This window comes from Marmota flaviventris, chromosome 18 (assembly GCF_047511675.1).
Source record: "Marmota flaviventris isolate mMarFla1 chromosome 18, mMarFla1.hap1, whole genome shotgun sequence".
Taxonomy (NCBI): domain Eukaryota; kingdom Metazoa; phylum Chordata; class Mammalia; order Rodentia; family Sciuridae; genus Marmota; species Marmota flaviventris.
Genome location: NC_092515.1, coordinates 28,751,133 through 28,769,501, shown reverse-complemented (window position 1 = coordinate 28,769,501; position 18,369 = coordinate 28,751,133). Strand labels below are relative to the sequence as shown.

At 35.0% G+C, this 18,369-nt stretch overlaps 1 protein-coding gene across 4 annotated transcripts in view; it reads right to left on the bottom strand.

Moving 5' to 3' along the window:
- Phkb (phosphorylase kinase regulatory subunit beta) overlaps positions 1-18,369 on the bottom strand; it is a 233,980-nt gene that overhangs the window by 40,648 nt on the left and 174,963 nt on the right. For all 4 annotated transcript variants that reach the window (XM_071604776.1, XM_071604779.1, XM_027939134.2 and 1 more), the window contains 8 exons: positions 12,389-12,444; positions 11,737-11,830; positions 6,887-6,970; positions 6,344-6,448; positions 5,149-5,231; positions 4,851-4,941; positions 1,194-1,255; positions 945-1,107 (listed from right to left, as the gene is read on the bottom strand). In XM_071604776.1, the coding sequence (XP_071460877.1) occupies positions 945-1,107; positions 1,194-1,255; positions 4,851-4,941; positions 5,149-5,231; positions 6,344-6,448; positions 6,887-6,970; positions 11,737-11,830; positions 12,389-12,444 (738 nt within the window). The remainder of the gene's footprint in view (positions 1-944; positions 1,108-1,193; positions 1,256-4,850; positions 4,942-5,148; positions 5,232-6,343; positions 6,449-6,886; positions 6,971-11,736; positions 11,831-12,388; positions 12,445-18,369) is intronic.

Sequence of the window (18,369 nt, the reverse complement as noted above, 5' to 3'; positions counted from 1 at the left end):
TTTATATTAGATACTTTGGAGATAGAGGGTAGACAACCGAGTTTCCTGATGTAGCAGAATTTAATAATAAAAAATTTCAAGAAATAAACAATGTAGAGAAAATATTTGTGTATGAGATTTATACTGATTCTGCCATACTCTGAGATTTGGCCAAGGCATTTAACCATTCTCTTCTTGACTTCACTTATTCATAAATGGGAGAATAGGTTGCTATCAACCTATTGTTAAGAGATGCTTAGTAGGATGAGACATTAAGAGTGCTGATCATATATTAGGGCAGTGTGCTATGAGTTTTATCACTGTTGTATTCATGCTTAAGTGGATCTATATAACATAGATCAATAATAAGAACTGATGATGTCTGGAAAGATTTACATGTTGTCTACATGCTCACACTAGTATGCTCCAAATAAGATATCAATGTTTACAGTTCTACCAGTAGAATTTCGATTCTTTCAATAAGTCCTACACCCTATCCCTACCTATCCTAATAAAAATGTGGAAAGATAAAATATTAAGTTGCTAAAATATTGAAATGGATGCAATCAGAGAACTATTTTCCTTAGTGACAGGATAGATTTAAAGCAAGCAGTAGACCTAAACATTGGGGCAGGATTGTTAAGATGGGGATGGGAAAGGAAGAGGAAGGGCACTGACAAAAATATCTGGAGGACCCAGAAGCAACTATCTCTGACTTAAATTAATGACTCACAATACTTTCATATCCAAGATGGTCCTATTCATTTGCACTCTCATTTAAAATAATCTATGCCAATTTTGTATCAAAAGAACAACCTTTCATGTTTGCCCTGGGTGCAGACCAGCTATCCACTTCCAGATTAATTACTACCTTCTGAGAGGACAAAAAGACACAGAGCCTGATTCTGAAAATTCCTGCTGTAGCAACCTCACTTAGGGCCATGAGGGAATTGCATCTTTCTCACATTCAATTTTTGAAGAATATCATGGGTGGATTTGTTCTTCCATTCAGTAATGGTAACGTCTGGTTGTTGCTTCAGTTCAGGGCTATCGGGGGTGCTGCTTTGTCGTTTGACTTTTGAATGTTTGGGAAATTGTAATTCCTCAAAACTCTTAAATTCTGGAAGCCTGGAAATTAAAAGAAAGTGTCTTTAAATTCCTGCTTTCTAATGTAATCACAAGAAACAAAATCTAAATAACAAAAAGGGACTTACTTCTCTGTGTCACTGATTCGTAGGAAGTCAAGTTGTTCTACTACAGCTCCAGATATTAGTGTCTAGAATATGACGGGAAACTCTTATATTCTTCAATCCATACTATTATGTTCTATGCACACACTTTTCTATAAGCAAGAACTACTTTAAATGAAGTTTACTTAAATATATACAGTGTTATCAGTTATAGAAGGCAAGTACCACACTGTTTCAATGAATTTTCAATATCAGCACTTTAAATTTTTCATTTAGAATTTCTTTTTTTATAGTTTTTGCATCTCTAGTAAAATTCTCCAACTTGTTATCTAATTTCTTAAACATATTAATCATAGTTATTTTAAAGTCTACTTCTAATAACACCAATATCTGAACCAAATGTAATTCCATTTCCATAGTCTTTCCTCTTTGCTCTTTATTGTTTGAGCTTCTCTCCTAATTTACCTGGTAAATTAAATGCAAGACAGACATTGCATATAAGTCACTGCAGAAATATTTTGAGGGTCTGAATGATGTTATTTTCTACTTGCCTATCATTTATTCAAATCTTATATTTTCATCAAAATTGTCTAATTTTTAAAGCATAATTCCATGTGTTTCTTTTTTTATTTGTTTTAATTAGTTACACATGACAGTACAATGATCTTGAGATATCATCCATTTGAATCAGATGGGGTATAATTTCTCATTTTTCTGAGTGTACAGGTTGCAGAATCACATTGGTCATGCAGTCACGTATATACATATGGCAATAATAAAATCTATTTTATTCTGCTGTCCTTCCTTTCCCCCCTTCCCCTCCCCTCCCCTCCCATCACTTCTCTCTACCCAATCTAATGGGACACACATTTTTTTTTCTTTTTTCTCACTTCGTCATACATGTATTCTGTATAACGATGAGGGTCTCCTTCCATCTTCCGTGCAATTCCCCTTCTCCCTCCCTTTTCCTCCCACGTCTCTTCACTATCTAGAGGTAATCTTCTTCTCATGCTCTTCCTCCCTACCCCATTTTGAGTCACCCCCCTTATATCAGAGAAGACATTCGGGATTTGTTTTTTAGGCATTGGCTAACTTCACTTAGCATAATCTGCTCTAATGCCATCCATTTCCCTGCAAATGCCATGATCTTGTTATTTTTTAAGTGCTGAGTAATACTCCATTGTGTATACATGCCACATTTTTTTAATCCATTCATCCATTGAAGGGAATCTAGGTTGGTTCCACAGTCTAGCTATTGTGAATTGTGCTGCTATAAACATTGATGTGGCTGTGTCCTTGTAGTATGCTGTTTTTAGGTCTTTTGGGTATAGTCCATGTGTTTCTTAAAAAATTAAAAAATATCTATGTAGATGCTGGAATGCAAGAGATATTTACATATAAAAGCAAGAGTAGATTTATGTTTAATATGACCATCAGATATCTTTAACTCATATCTTTCTTTAAATATTACTAAAATAATAGTAGAAAAATGTTTAAGGTGTAAACCCACTGAAGTATAAATTCATTAGGACAAGAAGTACAGAGAAGAGCCTCAGGACCTGGATGCCCAGGATACTGTTGGAAGTAGGGGAGAGGGAGCTAAAAACAGTAGGATTTGGACATTATTATAAAGTGGCTGTAATTTGAAATTTCCACCTCCTTCCCTAAACAGCTAAGAATTTTGTATCACCCTAATTTTGGGGAAACAAGAGGATTTTTCTCTTATTTATTTATTTCAGTGCTGGTAATTAAACCCAGGGCCTCATATATGCTAGGCAAGTACTTTACCACTGAGCTACAATCCTAGCCCTTTTTCTCTGGTTAATAGCTGTGTATCAAGAAAATAAAGTATAGTAGAAGGCAGGAAAAACAAGAATTAAAAATAGATGAGCTGACAGTTTACATACCTCCCAGTGGGACCTCTGTGTCCCTTCTCCTACCCTGTTCTCAGGACATGGAAGGAAAGTGTGTATCATTTAGTCATGACATGTTTGTTTTTTGGAGAAACTGAAGAGCCCTGGAGAAAAGACTTCCAGATATTGGCACCTAGAGGTTTCCCTCACAGAGGCTTTTGCCACCAGACCAATTTATAAGGACATTCATCAAGCCTTGAATCCTTTCTCCCCAAACATAGCTTCCTATAAAATTTTTACTCCTTTATTCTTACAAATGAATGGATAGCTAAAGATTACCAGATATATGAAAAATATCTTCAACATGAAAGACTGAGAAAAAGAAACCTGAAAGCGTTAATGCAGGGGGCTGGGGATCTGACTCAGTGGTACAGTGACTGCCTAGCATGCAGATAGCCCCGGGTTCATTCGATCCTGAGCACCGCAAAAAAAGAAATAATAAAAAAAGTATCAATGGGATAATATAGAGGAGAGGGAAATTTCAAAAACTTTTAGTTCATATCCTTAAAAAACAACACAAAATGTGACATCTATAAAACAAGAGCAGGCTACTATGAAAAGGAAAAATTAAAAACATAATAGGCAAAATGTAAAACTCAATAGAAGAGCTACAAAATTAAAATATAAGAAATTGCTCAGAAGCATTACAAAAAGACAAAGCAACAAAAGATAAGGTGAAAAATTATAATTTAGGAAAAAATCATTAAGTATGCAAAATGCAACTACCAGGGCTGGGGTTGTGACTCAGTGGTAGAGTACTTACTTGCCTAGCCTGTATGAGGCACTAGATTCAATTCTCAGCACACATATAAATAAATGAATAAAATAAAGGTCCATCAACATCTAAAAAAATGTTTTTAAAAAATGCAACTACCAGTGAATGGGTATATAAACACGTCATTTATAACACCACCTGCATAGGTCCTCCTTGTAAATTTTCCTTTCTTAAAATTGAGCACCTACTATGTGAAAGACCCTGTGGGATTATCACAATTATTTCGTAGAAAATAAGACATGTAAGTTCATGATGGACTACAATTCAAATAGCTAAATTAAAGGTCATAAAAGTATGGTAAAGCAGAGAAGTGTCATTTCTAGTCTGGGTCATTTTGCAGAATTGGCCTTTAAAATTTCTAAGACTTCAAAATCCAGAGATCTTAAAAGGAAGAATATTCCCAGCACAAGAAACAGCATGAGCAGAGGGGCAGAACTCCACAAAATTCAGTGCACAGTAATTAATTTGTATTGGCTGAAGCACAAAAAGTATTTAGTAGGAGATAATGGTGGACAGAGAAGCTGCTATGACTATCAGGGAACAAAAGAGGGTTCACGTAATTTATGAGATGTGAAAATAATGCTGTGATGTTCAAATGGAATGAGGATTTCTACTACAAAATCCTGGTTGATGTTGTAGTAGAAAAAGGAAAAGAGCACTGAATCAACAGTCAACTAACTTGTGCCTACAATCCCAAGATTACATAGCAGGTCACTTCTGTACTTCTGGACCCCAGCTTCCTCAAATGCAAAAATGAGGTTAAAGATGAGCTTCTCTGACCTTAACATTCTGCTTAGGAAACAACTGAAAATGTTCAAGCAACTGACTGGTATAATCAATCAGATAAACTGGGATAGTGACAACAGGAATAGGAAGATAAATACATAATGAAACTTTAGGACAAAAACCTTAAATAGAACATATATTAAGAAATATCTGTATTTCAGATTAATTGTCCTAAAAACAGAAACACACTGAAATTCAAGAGACTACCTGGAGACGATCAACATGAACTTTGACTCCTCCAATCATCCCTTTTTTAAAAGCTGCCAGCATATCTAATATGGGGTTGAACCGGCTACCTCTAGAAATAAAAGAGGCAAACAAATGAGCATATTAACAACATAATGGGAAATCAATAATCAAATACTAAGTGTATTTCATATATGCAAAACACTCTGCTACATGATTATAGAGGGATACAAAAAAATACAAGGAGGCCCTGCTTCCAAAGGGTTTACTGTGTTAATGACTGTAAGATACACGCATTTTACTTCTTTCAGCAACCTACCTTATATTGTCTTCCCGGATAAGAACAAGGAAAAGTGGACGTCCATGCATTTTCCAATATTGCTTAATGAACTGTAGTGCATTCTATCAAAATATGAGTAAGGTATGGTGTAATGGCACAGTATCTGAGCAAATTAAGATCCTTAACCATGTGAGGCAAAGAGCCAACAACACTCTTAAATATCAAAACAGTTCACAATTAAACCTTGAATAACTCAGACTACTTACAAGTACAGAAATCATTTTGATTTCAAAATTTGTTCTTACAAGTAATCATATATATCACCCATGTTTTAAGGCTTCCTTGCTCATACACATGTTTATTCTCTCTTTGCCTAAAAATAATACAGTCTAGGAATGGTACCAGAAAGAAAACAAAGCCACCTGTTAACATTCAGAACATTAATTCTCACTCCATGTTACTGCAGATTTATATTACAACAGGTAGGAGAGACTGAATTGAATCAATTAAAACCATCAGCAAAGTGGAAGGAGTTCTTTAACTATTTATGTACCTACCTATCATTATCATTATAATATCAAAGATTTATATAACACTTCATCCCATGCCAGGCACTATTCTAGATGCTTTACACATACTAACTCAATCTTTAGAACAACCCTATTATTATTCAGTTTTACAGATAAGGAAGCAGAGGTACAGAAGAGCTAAATAACTTGCCTAAGAACACACAGCTGATAAGTGATAGTCAACATTTTGACAAATGCAATTTGATTCCAGATTTCAGGCTCTGGACCATGATTCCAAGCTTCTCTACTTTACAAGTAGGAAAGGGAGTAGAGAAGGTTTTAATTTACAGAGATATGAGTTAGTTGAGGTCTTCCTGGACATTCTTCATAATTATTCTGCCAATTCAACTTTTGTTCAAAAAGAGATGAAACTATTACTATCATAGAGTTTTCAAATAGTTCTCTATCTGCTTTTACAAAACTTTATCTTTCATTCCATTTGTAGAAAGGTATAACAAGCAATGTCATACTATTTGATATAAGACATACTCCATCTATTATTCTAATGCTGCAAGTAACCTAAACTCTTTCTCCAATGGTATTGCTTTACTTTCGTATTTTACACTGTGTTAATAAACACCCAGGAGCACTCAATTTAACAACATGTGATAAAATCAGTGGAAACAATGTCATCCCATTTCAATCAAAAGGCAGTCTAAAGTTACCTTTATGTCATCTATCAGCAATAAAACATCTTGAGACATGTAGAAATCACTTAGGTCAAAGATGATAGGGTAACAAACCACAGTCTTTCCCAGAATACGGTAAATCTATAAGGAAAAAAAAGAAAAACAACACAAAACATACTAAAGGCAAAGGTGCAGTATCTTAAGTCTTTCAGATATTAAATTGATGCTTAATTCTGAAAGCAAATAAATCATATAAAAACCACATAATACTATTTTTTAAATGTCCTGATTGAATTAGTATGCTAATAAAGTAAACCACCTTTATTAAGAAAAGTCTGTGTTTGAGTAAGTATTGTTATAAATAAAGTATTTTACAAAGCTTAGAAATAATATAGCAGTGAGATTCCCAGAAAGCTCCTGTGACATGATGAAAAATAAGATTTACTTGCAGAAAACAATAATCCAGATAATTAGCCTAAGTACATAGTGCAATATGACAATGGATGGATAACAGGTCACAAATCATTTTAGAGGTGACATTATAATTAAAATACATATATAAGAAAAATTTGTGAGTACCTTTGATGTACCGAGGCAGCCAATAGGCCTATCTGGCCTTCCGGAAAGTCCTAACTTTTCATTGATGCCCAGGTGGAAATAAGCCTGTAACACACAGTTTGTGAAGTAGAATCAGGCAGGAATCAACACTTTTGTTTTTCCTATTTTCTTCCCCTTGACTATTATCCTGCTAATTTATGGTCTTTCTTGAGAAAAAGAGACCAGGGGAACCTCTTCCAAGGACTACAAGCCAGCAAAAGCTGTCAACCTAGATTTTGGGTTACTAAGTTCTTAAGAACAAAACGTTTGCAGATCCACTAATGAACATTCTAAAATTTGACATTGCTGTTATGTTGTCATAAATGTTCAACTTGAATGGCTCTATTTGATTTATAAAAGAACTCAAAGAGACAAATTACTCCTGTGTCATTAGAACAATTTGACTACTTTTAGTTAAAAAAACAAAGAAAAAATAAAACAGGATCATACATCTCCTGGGTGTCCACCTCCAAGTATTTCCCACCAAAATGGAATCTTTATTGATTTTTCTGATAATATAAATATTATTTTTTAAAAAATATTTTTTTAGTTGTAGATGGACACAATACCTTTATTTATTTATTTTTATGTGGTGCTGAGGATCAAACCCAGTGCCTCACTCTTACTAGGCAAGCTCTCTACCACTGAGACACAACCCCAACTCCAATATAAATACTCTTTTAACCCCTTACACATTCATGTAATATACAATCTGTCTAGTATTCTAATTTTTAAACTTAATATTGTTTTGCTCCAATTTCAACATATTAAAATTAGTCTATGCATTTTCTTTACATTTCAATGTTGAAATGACTAAAGAAATATAACAAATAAGAAGAAAAAGTCTGTAGAAATATAAGAAAAGAGGGTGCCACAGTGGAGCAGAAAGTTCTAGAATTTATATAAAGTAAAAATGAATAGTTAGAATGAATTAGGAGTTAATCAATGCCAGAGATGAGCATTTAATCCAACTAAGATACCCTTAATCCATTTAACATCCACCCCATCAATTTTTTGTTATTTTAAAAATAATTCAATTAACATCTCTGGACAGTAGGAAATTACATATGCAGGATAATTTCCCAAACTAGTTTGATCAAAGAGAATGTACCATCTCTCTGAAACACAATGCCTGATTGGTTACCCTCTAAAATAATGTGCTAATTTACATTGGCATTTATAGCACATAGGCCTTTTTTGTCATTCTCTTCGATCAAAATGATATTTCAAATTACTTTTGAACTAATATATTGAAATATTTTGTGGTTGAACATTTTCTGATATATTAAGTTACTTTTGAAAGTTCTTATAATTTTTCTCACTTGTTCTCTTTTCATCTGGATATCTGTCATTCTTTTTGATTTATAAGAGATTTTGAGGATATTACCCTTTGAATATTCTACCAGTTTGCTCTTCTTCAATGTTGTTATGAAATGTGAGACTGACTACATAGTAGGTCAAACATCATTTCAGCATGTGGTATTTAAATATAAATATTTTTCTACTAGAATGTTTCACAAGCCCCTTTGATGTACTAGGTTGTTTATGCTATATTTAGTTAAATTTTTCAATTGTTTTCTGAGTGGCTTCCTGGCACTGGTACCATTCTAAGAATGGACTTCTCCCAATAACCATATAAGTATTCTATTTTTTTTTATTCTGGTGATTTTATATTTAGATTACCTGAAAAATATTCAAAACTGTAATTTGTCTATAATTTATTTTTGTATTTGATGAGGTAAAAAACAAAATCTAACCTAAATTTTTTTTTAAATGAAAAATCAAAGCAAGTGTATCTGCACAATCTGCTGATTGTGGTTTGAACTGATGCAAATAACAACTTCATCATATACAAAATTAATGTTGTTTCCAGGTTCTTTATATAGTCTGTCATGTCACAGTTAGCTGTTTCTCTGTCTCCTTTGGCATTGTACATTCTTCAAGGATAGCATCCCCTGAGTTGGCTCTGTGCCTGGCATATAGCTGGTACTCAGGAATACTTGATGGATGAACAACTGAATGTCCTCCTGAGCCACTGTGCTCTGAATATTGATTCTAGAATAGCACTGGTTTTAGACAAAGTCAACAGGCCAGGAAAAAAAATACTTTATAAGCATTATATTACATGGCTGCATTGAAACTATAGCAAGAACACAAGATGGAGTCCCCTTTTCTTTCAAATATTTTAAAAAATAAAAGTATGTCTAAACTATTTTAGATTTCATTTAGACAAGTGGTTATATAAATTAATCATGCACAAGTTAGGGTTCTCAACCCTACAAGATTGAGAACTCTCAAATAGTACTCTTTAATACAGTAAAAGGATTCTCCTTAGCTTTCTAAACTATATTACAGCAGGTCTGTGACCATGTAGACAGTGCATTCTAGGGTACAGATAATGCTGTCCACCTTATATTCATTCACACCATTTAATACTGAAATACATAGTTGTCCAAACCACATAAAAATGCAGAAGTACTTCATACTAAGTCTGCACCATACAGCAGAACTCTGTGTTCAGACCACCATGAAGCAAATCACACCACAGTGGCTGCACTGTGAGCATCAACCTCACACTATAGAAGTCCTGCCCTCAGCTCTTTGCCCTCACATCTTCTTCAGCGGGTTGAAAGAGGGTGTAGCTTCTTAGAGGAAAAGGATCAGTTACTGGAGTAGAGATGTGTGCATCAACTAAGATTGAGGAAATACCTTTACTTTCAAAAGGAAGACTTATATGGAGCAGTATGCTAAGCAATACATTTTAGTTGATAGAATCTCAAAGAGGAGTTAGTTTGGAACACAAAGGCTGCAGCCACAAAGAACAATCTTCCTTCTTAACACATGCATAGGGAAACTGGGTTCTTGGTTACAAATCTGTCTTTTTAGCCATACCACACAACCAAATTGTAAATAATTTGTGCCGCAGTCTGGCTGGGCACAAAATCACGAGCCACTCAAGCAGGAACAAAGTTTATTTTTTGAAACTGCCGCCAATGTCCGGTAAGCGCCCGGGAAGATTTTTTCCACCCACGCGGCCTCCTCCCGGACCCGCAGAGAGAGCTCCTCCCCCGGAACTCCCTCCTACTGTACTTCCCCAACCAATGGGAACTCTCCAGGAGTCCCGTAGCCGGCCTAGGTGAACAGCAGGAGTCCAATATCCATATGAATGCAAATCTTAATATAATCATATCATCTCAATGGCTAGCTGGCGTCACCTTTAGACTAAAAATGCCATGCATCATATACTTGGCTCTTAGCAAATTTGTTAACACCCTCTTTAAAACAATAAAATATAAGCCTCTGTGATGCCACAGCACATTGTACAAACACTTATTATAGCAATTATCAAATAGACTATCATTAACTATTTTTTTCCTTCCATACCAGTAGACTCAAAGGTCATTTAAGTGTCCTACAGAGCTATGTATATAGCAAGTGTCTGCTTATAAATGAATAAAATGTCAAATTCAGATAATTTGCTAGCCATGTTGGCCTTTTACATCTTGACTGTATGTTATCTGGTAGACTCAGGTACCATAAAACAATTTTGCTAATATTAATTAGACTTGAAAAAATGAATTTGGGCTAATTTACTTTAAGGGTATATTCATGAAAGACTAACCATTTGTCACCATTCTCTAGACCTTTCAGTGAAAGACCATAAAAGTTTGTCATAAGGAACTATCTGTATAACCTTATTCAGACAAGGGCACTGTGTGAGAGCTTTAGATTCGGGCATACTTTTCTCCTATTGCTTCCTATCCTTGCTTTGTAGTTCTTCATTTCCCTCTTGATCTCATGTATCATCTTCTACTTTAAAATATAGCTCCTCATCATTTACATCTTGGTATAACTTTAAAATGTTAGTTATTCATAGGAGTCTTATGTACTAGGAAGACGGTAAGACTCTAAGTTTGTTAGGAGGTATAAGGACCCTTTAAGAAGTGGTGTTCCTGGTGACCTGACAGCCAGATTCTGGGTTGTGTTGCCTACAGATCCAGCCTGGTGACCAGAAATTATGGGGTCCTGCATTTTCCCATGTAATGTGCACCTCACTTCTCTATGCCTTCATTCTCTTGTAGCATGAAGGCTTTGACCACAACCACTATATTATAATCAACTTAACCTTGATTACTTGACAGAAATTGTTACAAACACTTGTGCTAAACTCTGGGGAGTTTGTTACTGTATTGTTTTTAAAAATTACCAAATAAAAATGATAGTTTATGAGTAAATATGAGTCAACAATTTCCTGTCTCTAATGAGTAAGAATAGTCATAAACACAGGCACTTTTTGGATCCAGCTGCAGAGCAAAACCTACCTTTTAAGCTCATCCTAAATAGGCATATAACTACATCAAAAGTAAATTCAAACATTATTTTATAATTTCTTTGAGACCCACCAAACCAAAGGAGTAGGAATTACTTCAGAGTCTAAGTTGTAAGACAAGAGAAAAGGGGAAGTAGTGATTTTAAAAAAAATTCAGATGAGTTTAACGGTGAATAAAAATGGAAAAAAATCAAAATATAAAGGATAGTTTTATATATGACAACTAAAATTAAGACTAATTTAAGTGCTTAGTGTAAGTCGGTAATAGATTTTTGCAAGGAGTAAAATATCAGTAAGACCTATATAAAATGTTCACAATACAATGCATTAAATTAACAATACCCAATATAATGGACTTCTAACTTACTTTAAAACCTTGGTATTAATGATCATATCCCAGAATTAGATTTTAACAATGCATCTTGCTTATAAACTAAGTCCAATCACTATGCTCTATTTCCTCCACAAAGGAGCCAGAAAGCACAGAAGCAGAATCACTTACTTTCACAAGCTCTTGCTGAGGCCATATCTGAATGGGTTCCACCTGCTGAGGAGTTTGAGTTTGAATACCATATGTGTTAAGAAAAACTTGAAGGCTAAAGAACATAGGGGGAGGGAGGGAGGTGGGAAGGGGGGAGGGAGGGAGAGAGAGAGAGATTTTAAACAATGCATTTATAGTTTAGGGAATGGTGAATGAAGAAGATTAAAGGGGATGGAGGGGATGGACTATGAACTACATTAACTTGGAACATATTATACATTTGTTAAATCAGCAATATGCAATTTATACTGGAATCCAGAAGCCCTCCTAGATTTTCTCCAAAGCATCATATGTGCTTTGGAGGCTGGCAGGAAGGATGAGTACTGATTTTGGGAATCCTCATAATGTGTTTCACAAATTTCTCATAACTATACCCCAGACATCACTGGCAATGGTCACAGATTTTAACATTCACATGAACTAAGATAAAATTATTTTTCAACATGAAAAGAATGTTGTGCTGGCACTTAAAATGATGTTAACAACATTCTTAAAACCCTGTGAAGAGGTCTATAAAATTAATCTCTACTATTATATCAATACAGTAAGCATAAAGCCATTATTCCCTTTCCACTCCCCACAAAAGAACACACCACCCATCTGAATTTCATACCGTTGGCTTTCTGCTACAAGTGCTACGTGAACCACCAAATCATTTTCCAGTGGGCCCTGTAATACAGAATAAGGGAGGAGAAAACATTTTAAAAGATTTGGTCATCATCAGCTACAATGAGAATCAAGGACAATATTAACTATCTCTAGCAGTTCATTAAAATGATGGACACCAGCTGGCTCTAAGCAGCAGCCTCTCTTTCCTTGCTTGCCACTGCCTACTAATCAATTTGATAGTGTAGACAGAGTAATGGAACACCAAGGAATGGAAAGCCATAAATCTCATCACCACCAGAGGGGCTAGTCTGTCAGGGCTATTTTGAATGATGCATAAGAGTAGTTTGGGGACTGAGAGTCATTTTCTATCATTTAACTCTGAAGGGAAGAGGAGGAACTAAAAATAAAAGTCCAATTTATGTATTCCTGTTTTAGAAAATGATTGTGGGTTAAAACTATCCATTTGACATCTTAACCACATATAAGGTTATTCTCTTTCTTTTTAGTCAATTTCCTTTGGTACTTCATACACTGAAATAGCTTTATTCTAGTATATAGTTCCTATGGATGAGAATGAACTACCCAGTTGACTATATAATTAGCATTATGTTCATTAAATACAAGCTGTTGGACTTAATAGTTCTAATCAAAGACAGCATTGGATATTTGCTGCTCTTTTTTTGTATGTTGAAAAGATTCACTATAACATATATTATACATTGTTAAAATGAACCCCATTTTGAGCCTGTATATAATTAACAGAGAACATTAACAAGCACCAATAAATTACTGTACTAGGGAGCTCTGAAAATACTCATCAGATATAACTCCTTTATAGTAATGAATCCAACATTCCCAATAGTATGCTGTAAAGCATTTGATTTACAATCAGTCAGTTCCTCTCTATAGTATTCAATATGCCACTAGAATTTATGTATGGTGGCAGGCAAGAAACACCAGAATACATATATCAGTAGTAAATATCATACAATCAAAGGGATGGTTCCCAGAATCATTATGAAAGTACCATGATGATGAAAGTATCAGAATTCCATGTGATTTAAATGAATGTATAAGAGAAAATATGTTACAACCCAGCAAAACAAGTACATATTAAAAATGTTATAAATTATATTTTTATTTGATAAAGAGCTCATAATTAAATGTTCCTCAAAAGTACGAGAAAAAATTATTCAGAGTCTGAGATTTCTAGCAACAAATAAAAAAACTAAGTCAATGAGACCTAGTATTTACTTCATCAAAAACAGGATTAACCTTAGAGTGGGCCATTATCTATAATCTTCAGGGTAATTATGGAATTCTTAAGTGAAAACATATACTAAAATACAGATGTTATTTCAGCAACAATAAATAAGGCAGTTTATAGATTCTAATTGGCAAATTAGTATCTTCTTTTTGAATCATAGGCCTGTTTAGAATAATGTTGTTTCCATTTGTATGACAGAGTACTCAGATCTAAAATAGCCACTATACATGCTGAATCACAGTAAGTATCTGGTTTGGGTTTATTAGATGGCTAAAGAACTACTTAACTATAAAAGCCCAGCATTTCAGAAAGTTGTGATTCAGGAACCATCTACCATAATGGGGTTGGGCCTTCAATTTCCATCCAAGTAGGACTACTCACCTCATTCTCCACCCACAGAAACAATTCAGAACAGAAAATACCACCTCGTTAACTTCCTCCCTTTCACCACAAAAGTTGGAACTATCTTTTCTCTATTTTTATCATTTTCTTCTAACTACCAACGTTGTTGTCTAAAACCCATGATGTAACTTCCTAATATTAATCAGTATCACTTTTTTCCTGAATGGTATTTTCTCTAATAATATTGCAATATTTTCAGCTTTTATATTCAGATGTACACACACAAATGCACATATAATACATGCACACATACTTAAGCTCTGTATAGTGCCATCATTCTCCACTTTATATGCATTCATTCACTCATTCATTTGACCAAGAGCATAACAATATACAGGAATCCATGTTAGACCTTAACATTTACAGATGAATACAGTCTACTGTTCTTCTTTGAGGAGTTCAAAGCCTACTGGAAGAGATGAATAACAGATAAATTTTCACATGTATATTATCACATAAAAGTTATTTCACTGGTATTTTTGGCAGATCTACCTCATTAGAAAAATGGCTTCAGGGCATTTTAATTATATGTATACACCATGTTTTATTTAATAAATGTTTATTTTATTGGACATTTAGGTGTTTTCTAATTTTCCATTTCTCCAAAGAATATAATTAATTGTCTTTAAGAGAATTATTGATGATTTAGAAAGAGAACTAAGTACAGTACCTAGACACATAAGACAAATGAACATAATATCTGACACATAAAACAACTTTTAGGGTACTAATTCTTGCTGCAGTTGTACTTATTGTTATTTTCAAACCCACCCAAGGACAGTTGCTCGGTTCTTCTTTGTTGAGATGTTCTGTTAAAACCCATGTCATCCTAGATTGCATTGCCTTGTACCATTTTAAGACATGTGAACCATCCATTATCCTATTTTATATATAGGTTAGTTCTTCCCCAAAGAATTCTTGACATCTTTTAAAAGATGGTGGTTTTCCATCTTCCTTAATTCTGTGGTCTGAATATTTGGCTCTCCTACCCTCCAAATTCATATGTTGAAATTTTAACCCTGAATTGATGGTATTAAAGGGTGAGTGCTTTAGGAGATGATTAGGTCATGGGTGTGAAACCCTCATGAACGGGAGTGGCTGGGGAGAAACTCTTTCTACCATGTGAAGACATGAGAAGATGCCATTGTGAATTAGAAAACAGATCCACACCCAGACACTGAATCTGCCAGCTCCTTGAGCTTTTAGAACTTCTAGAAAACTTCTATTGCTTATAAGCCACCCAATTTATGTAATTTGTTATAGCAGCCTGCACAAACTAAAACATTTACTACCCAATTCTTTCTACTTTCATTTCTAAAATATAAGACTGTAAATATTTCCTTATCCTCCTTGCCTCTGAAACTCTGCCCTCTAACCTGCTTTGCCTTTAGAAATAGATAATACCTCACATTTAAGTCCTTGGTCATATATTCATACCACTTCTTTTATTTTGTCCTCACACATACCTCATTCACTCTGGTAGCTTTAAATTATTATCTCTAAGGAGATAATGTTTGTTTATACCTTCAGTTTTAAATTTTACTTTGGTTCTGATTCCCACATTTTAGACTGCTTTTTAAATATTTTCTCTTGGCTCTTTCCAAAGTTAATTATAAAACTCAACTCTTTATCAGCCCTATCTCCACACCAAATAGGCTCTTATTCCTTACTTTGCCTAATGGGTCACTATATTATCAGAACCTCAGGATCACCTTTGATGACTCTCTTTTACACTAAATTCAATTAGTCACTAAAATCCTATTAATCCCTCCTTCATAAAGTACCTTGAATCTTGTTTTCTATTTTTCATATCTATAGCAACCTTTAGTATTGAAAAATAACAACAGCAAACACTTAAAAGCATTATACTTTAAGAAGGTTGCAGTAATGCACACTTGTAACCCCAGCAACTCAGGAGGCTCGAGGAAGGAGGATCACAAGTTCAAGGTCAGCCTTGGTAACTTAGTGAGACCTTTGGCAACTTAGACTCTATCTCAAAATAAAAAATAAAAGGGACTGGGGATGTGGCTAAATGGTAAAGCATCCCTGGGTTCAATCCCCAGTACTAAAACAACAACAACAAAACAACTACAAAAACAACTATATATTGTATGTGCCAGGAATTGTTTTAAGTGCTTAAAAAAAAAAAACCTATTATTCCCACTTAACAGAAAACAAAAACAGCTCAGAAAGCTTCCAAGGACTTTGAACTGGTAAATGGCAGGGCTGGAATTCAGACCCAGTCAGCTTGACTGCAGAGTCTGGACTCATAATCACTGGACTCAAAGTGTGGAAAGAGGGCAGGTTTTTGACTTGCAGGAGCCACATACAAATCCATTTTATCAATTCCTTTCAGCAATGATACTGGTCATCTAATAGGAAGCTTAAAGTGAACTCATCCTCACTCTCCTCACCTTCAAAGCATTCCTTATCCAGGTAAAGCACTGCACTATGAACCATTTCCTCTGGGGGGAAAATGTGTAATACTCTTTGGTTCCTCTTTTTTCCCATAAACTTATTTCCCATAACCATTTACTCATGAAATCACCTCATTTAGGTAGGTTACTATAATTATTCTCATTTACTGATGAGAAAACTGAGGCATAGAGTGGTTTAAAACCTTATCCAGGGTTGGGGGTGTAGCTCAGTGGTACAGCACTTGCCCAGTATGTATGAGGCCCCTGCTTCAATTCCTAGTTCTGAAAACAAACAAACAAATAAAAATATCTTATTCAGAGGCTGCAGGTGTAGCTCAGTGGTAAAGTGCTTTCATAGAAAGCATGAGGCTCTGGATTTGATCCTTAGCACACAAACACACAAAAAGAAAAACTAATAAGTGACAAGGTAGGGGTTGAATTCTATGTAGTGTTATGGGCCAAACTACATGTGCCTTCACCAGACAAACTCCATTTTACTGGACACTTCATTCATTTCATATAAGAAATATTTCTCCTGTGTGAAAACCCTGCCTATGTAACCCACCTCCTGCTAAGCACACCCTGTTTGACAATACATAACAGCTAAAAAATATTTCTGTTATTCGTATACAATGTAAGATGTTCTCTTTTTAATTCCCATTTTTCTTGGGCAGAGTACTGTACCCAAACCTGGGTCATTCTGACCCACTTCCTACGTGGCTATGGTTTTGAATTACTGGTAGCTTGCAGGTTTTAGCTGTAAAAATGTACCCTACCTTCTGCAAAGGGTCAAGGGTTGCAATGGCAATTTGCTTGCTGCCCTTCTAAACTGCCATGGCAAATAAAGCTCCATGTCTTGCTTCAAGTCTGACCTGGTAGTTTATTTCAAACATGCCTTAACAATAGCTCTATTTTTATAGTATACTCTATAACTCTCTAATGTGTTACTAACACATCAGTAAGTTCCATTTCCTCTACCCCTTCAAAATATATCTCAAACATACCATTTCTCTTTATCTCTACTACTGCTACCACGCTACTCAAAGTCATCCTGACCTTTCATTTGGTCAACTGACTGGTCTATCTACCTTAGCCTTAAACCCCAACCATTCATAGCAGTTCATTCTGCAAGTAGTAATGAGGATACTTAAAGTATAAATCATATATCATTTCATCAGCACCCCACCCCACCTATCACCCACGGAATAAGAACCAAACAGCTTACCATCGCCTATAAGGCCATTCATCATCTAGCTCCAGCCTACCTCTTTCTCATTCTCCTTTCACTTCACCATGTTTTAGTCACATTGAACTGAAAGAACTGTGTTCCCATTATGGGGTTTTTGGACTGGCTGCACTTGTTTAAAATGTATTTTTCCTTCAGATTGGTAAATTAATATCTTCTCACGATGAAGGTCTCAGTCATCATCCCTTCTTCTTAGAGACCTTCTCCCTTCATTGTGGCCAAAGCTGCTCTCAGGCATTCCCAGGCCCTTCTACTATGTTACCCTTATTTGTCTACCTCACAGTACCTGTCAGCTCCAGAAATTATATTTATTTATTATTATTCATCCTCTAGACAATCACTCCTTAGACCTTGATATACCTTGTCTTCTGCTCTGTCCTCAAAGCCTGGCACACAGTAGGTATCATTGCACACAGTAGGTATCATTACTATTTGATGAATGACAAGTTTCTCAATTCTGTGTTTATCTGTAAAATGGGAATAATAATATTTAGAATTCCTTCCACACATGGGGAGGAGCAAACAAAAGAGGGCATGTGAAATGTTTAAACTCTGATCTGCTACATGAACGATATTTTTAGTATTATTTGTTGTGTGAATCTCTGTTACTTAACCTCAACAAGCCTTGGTTTGCTCATTTGCAAATGAGGAAT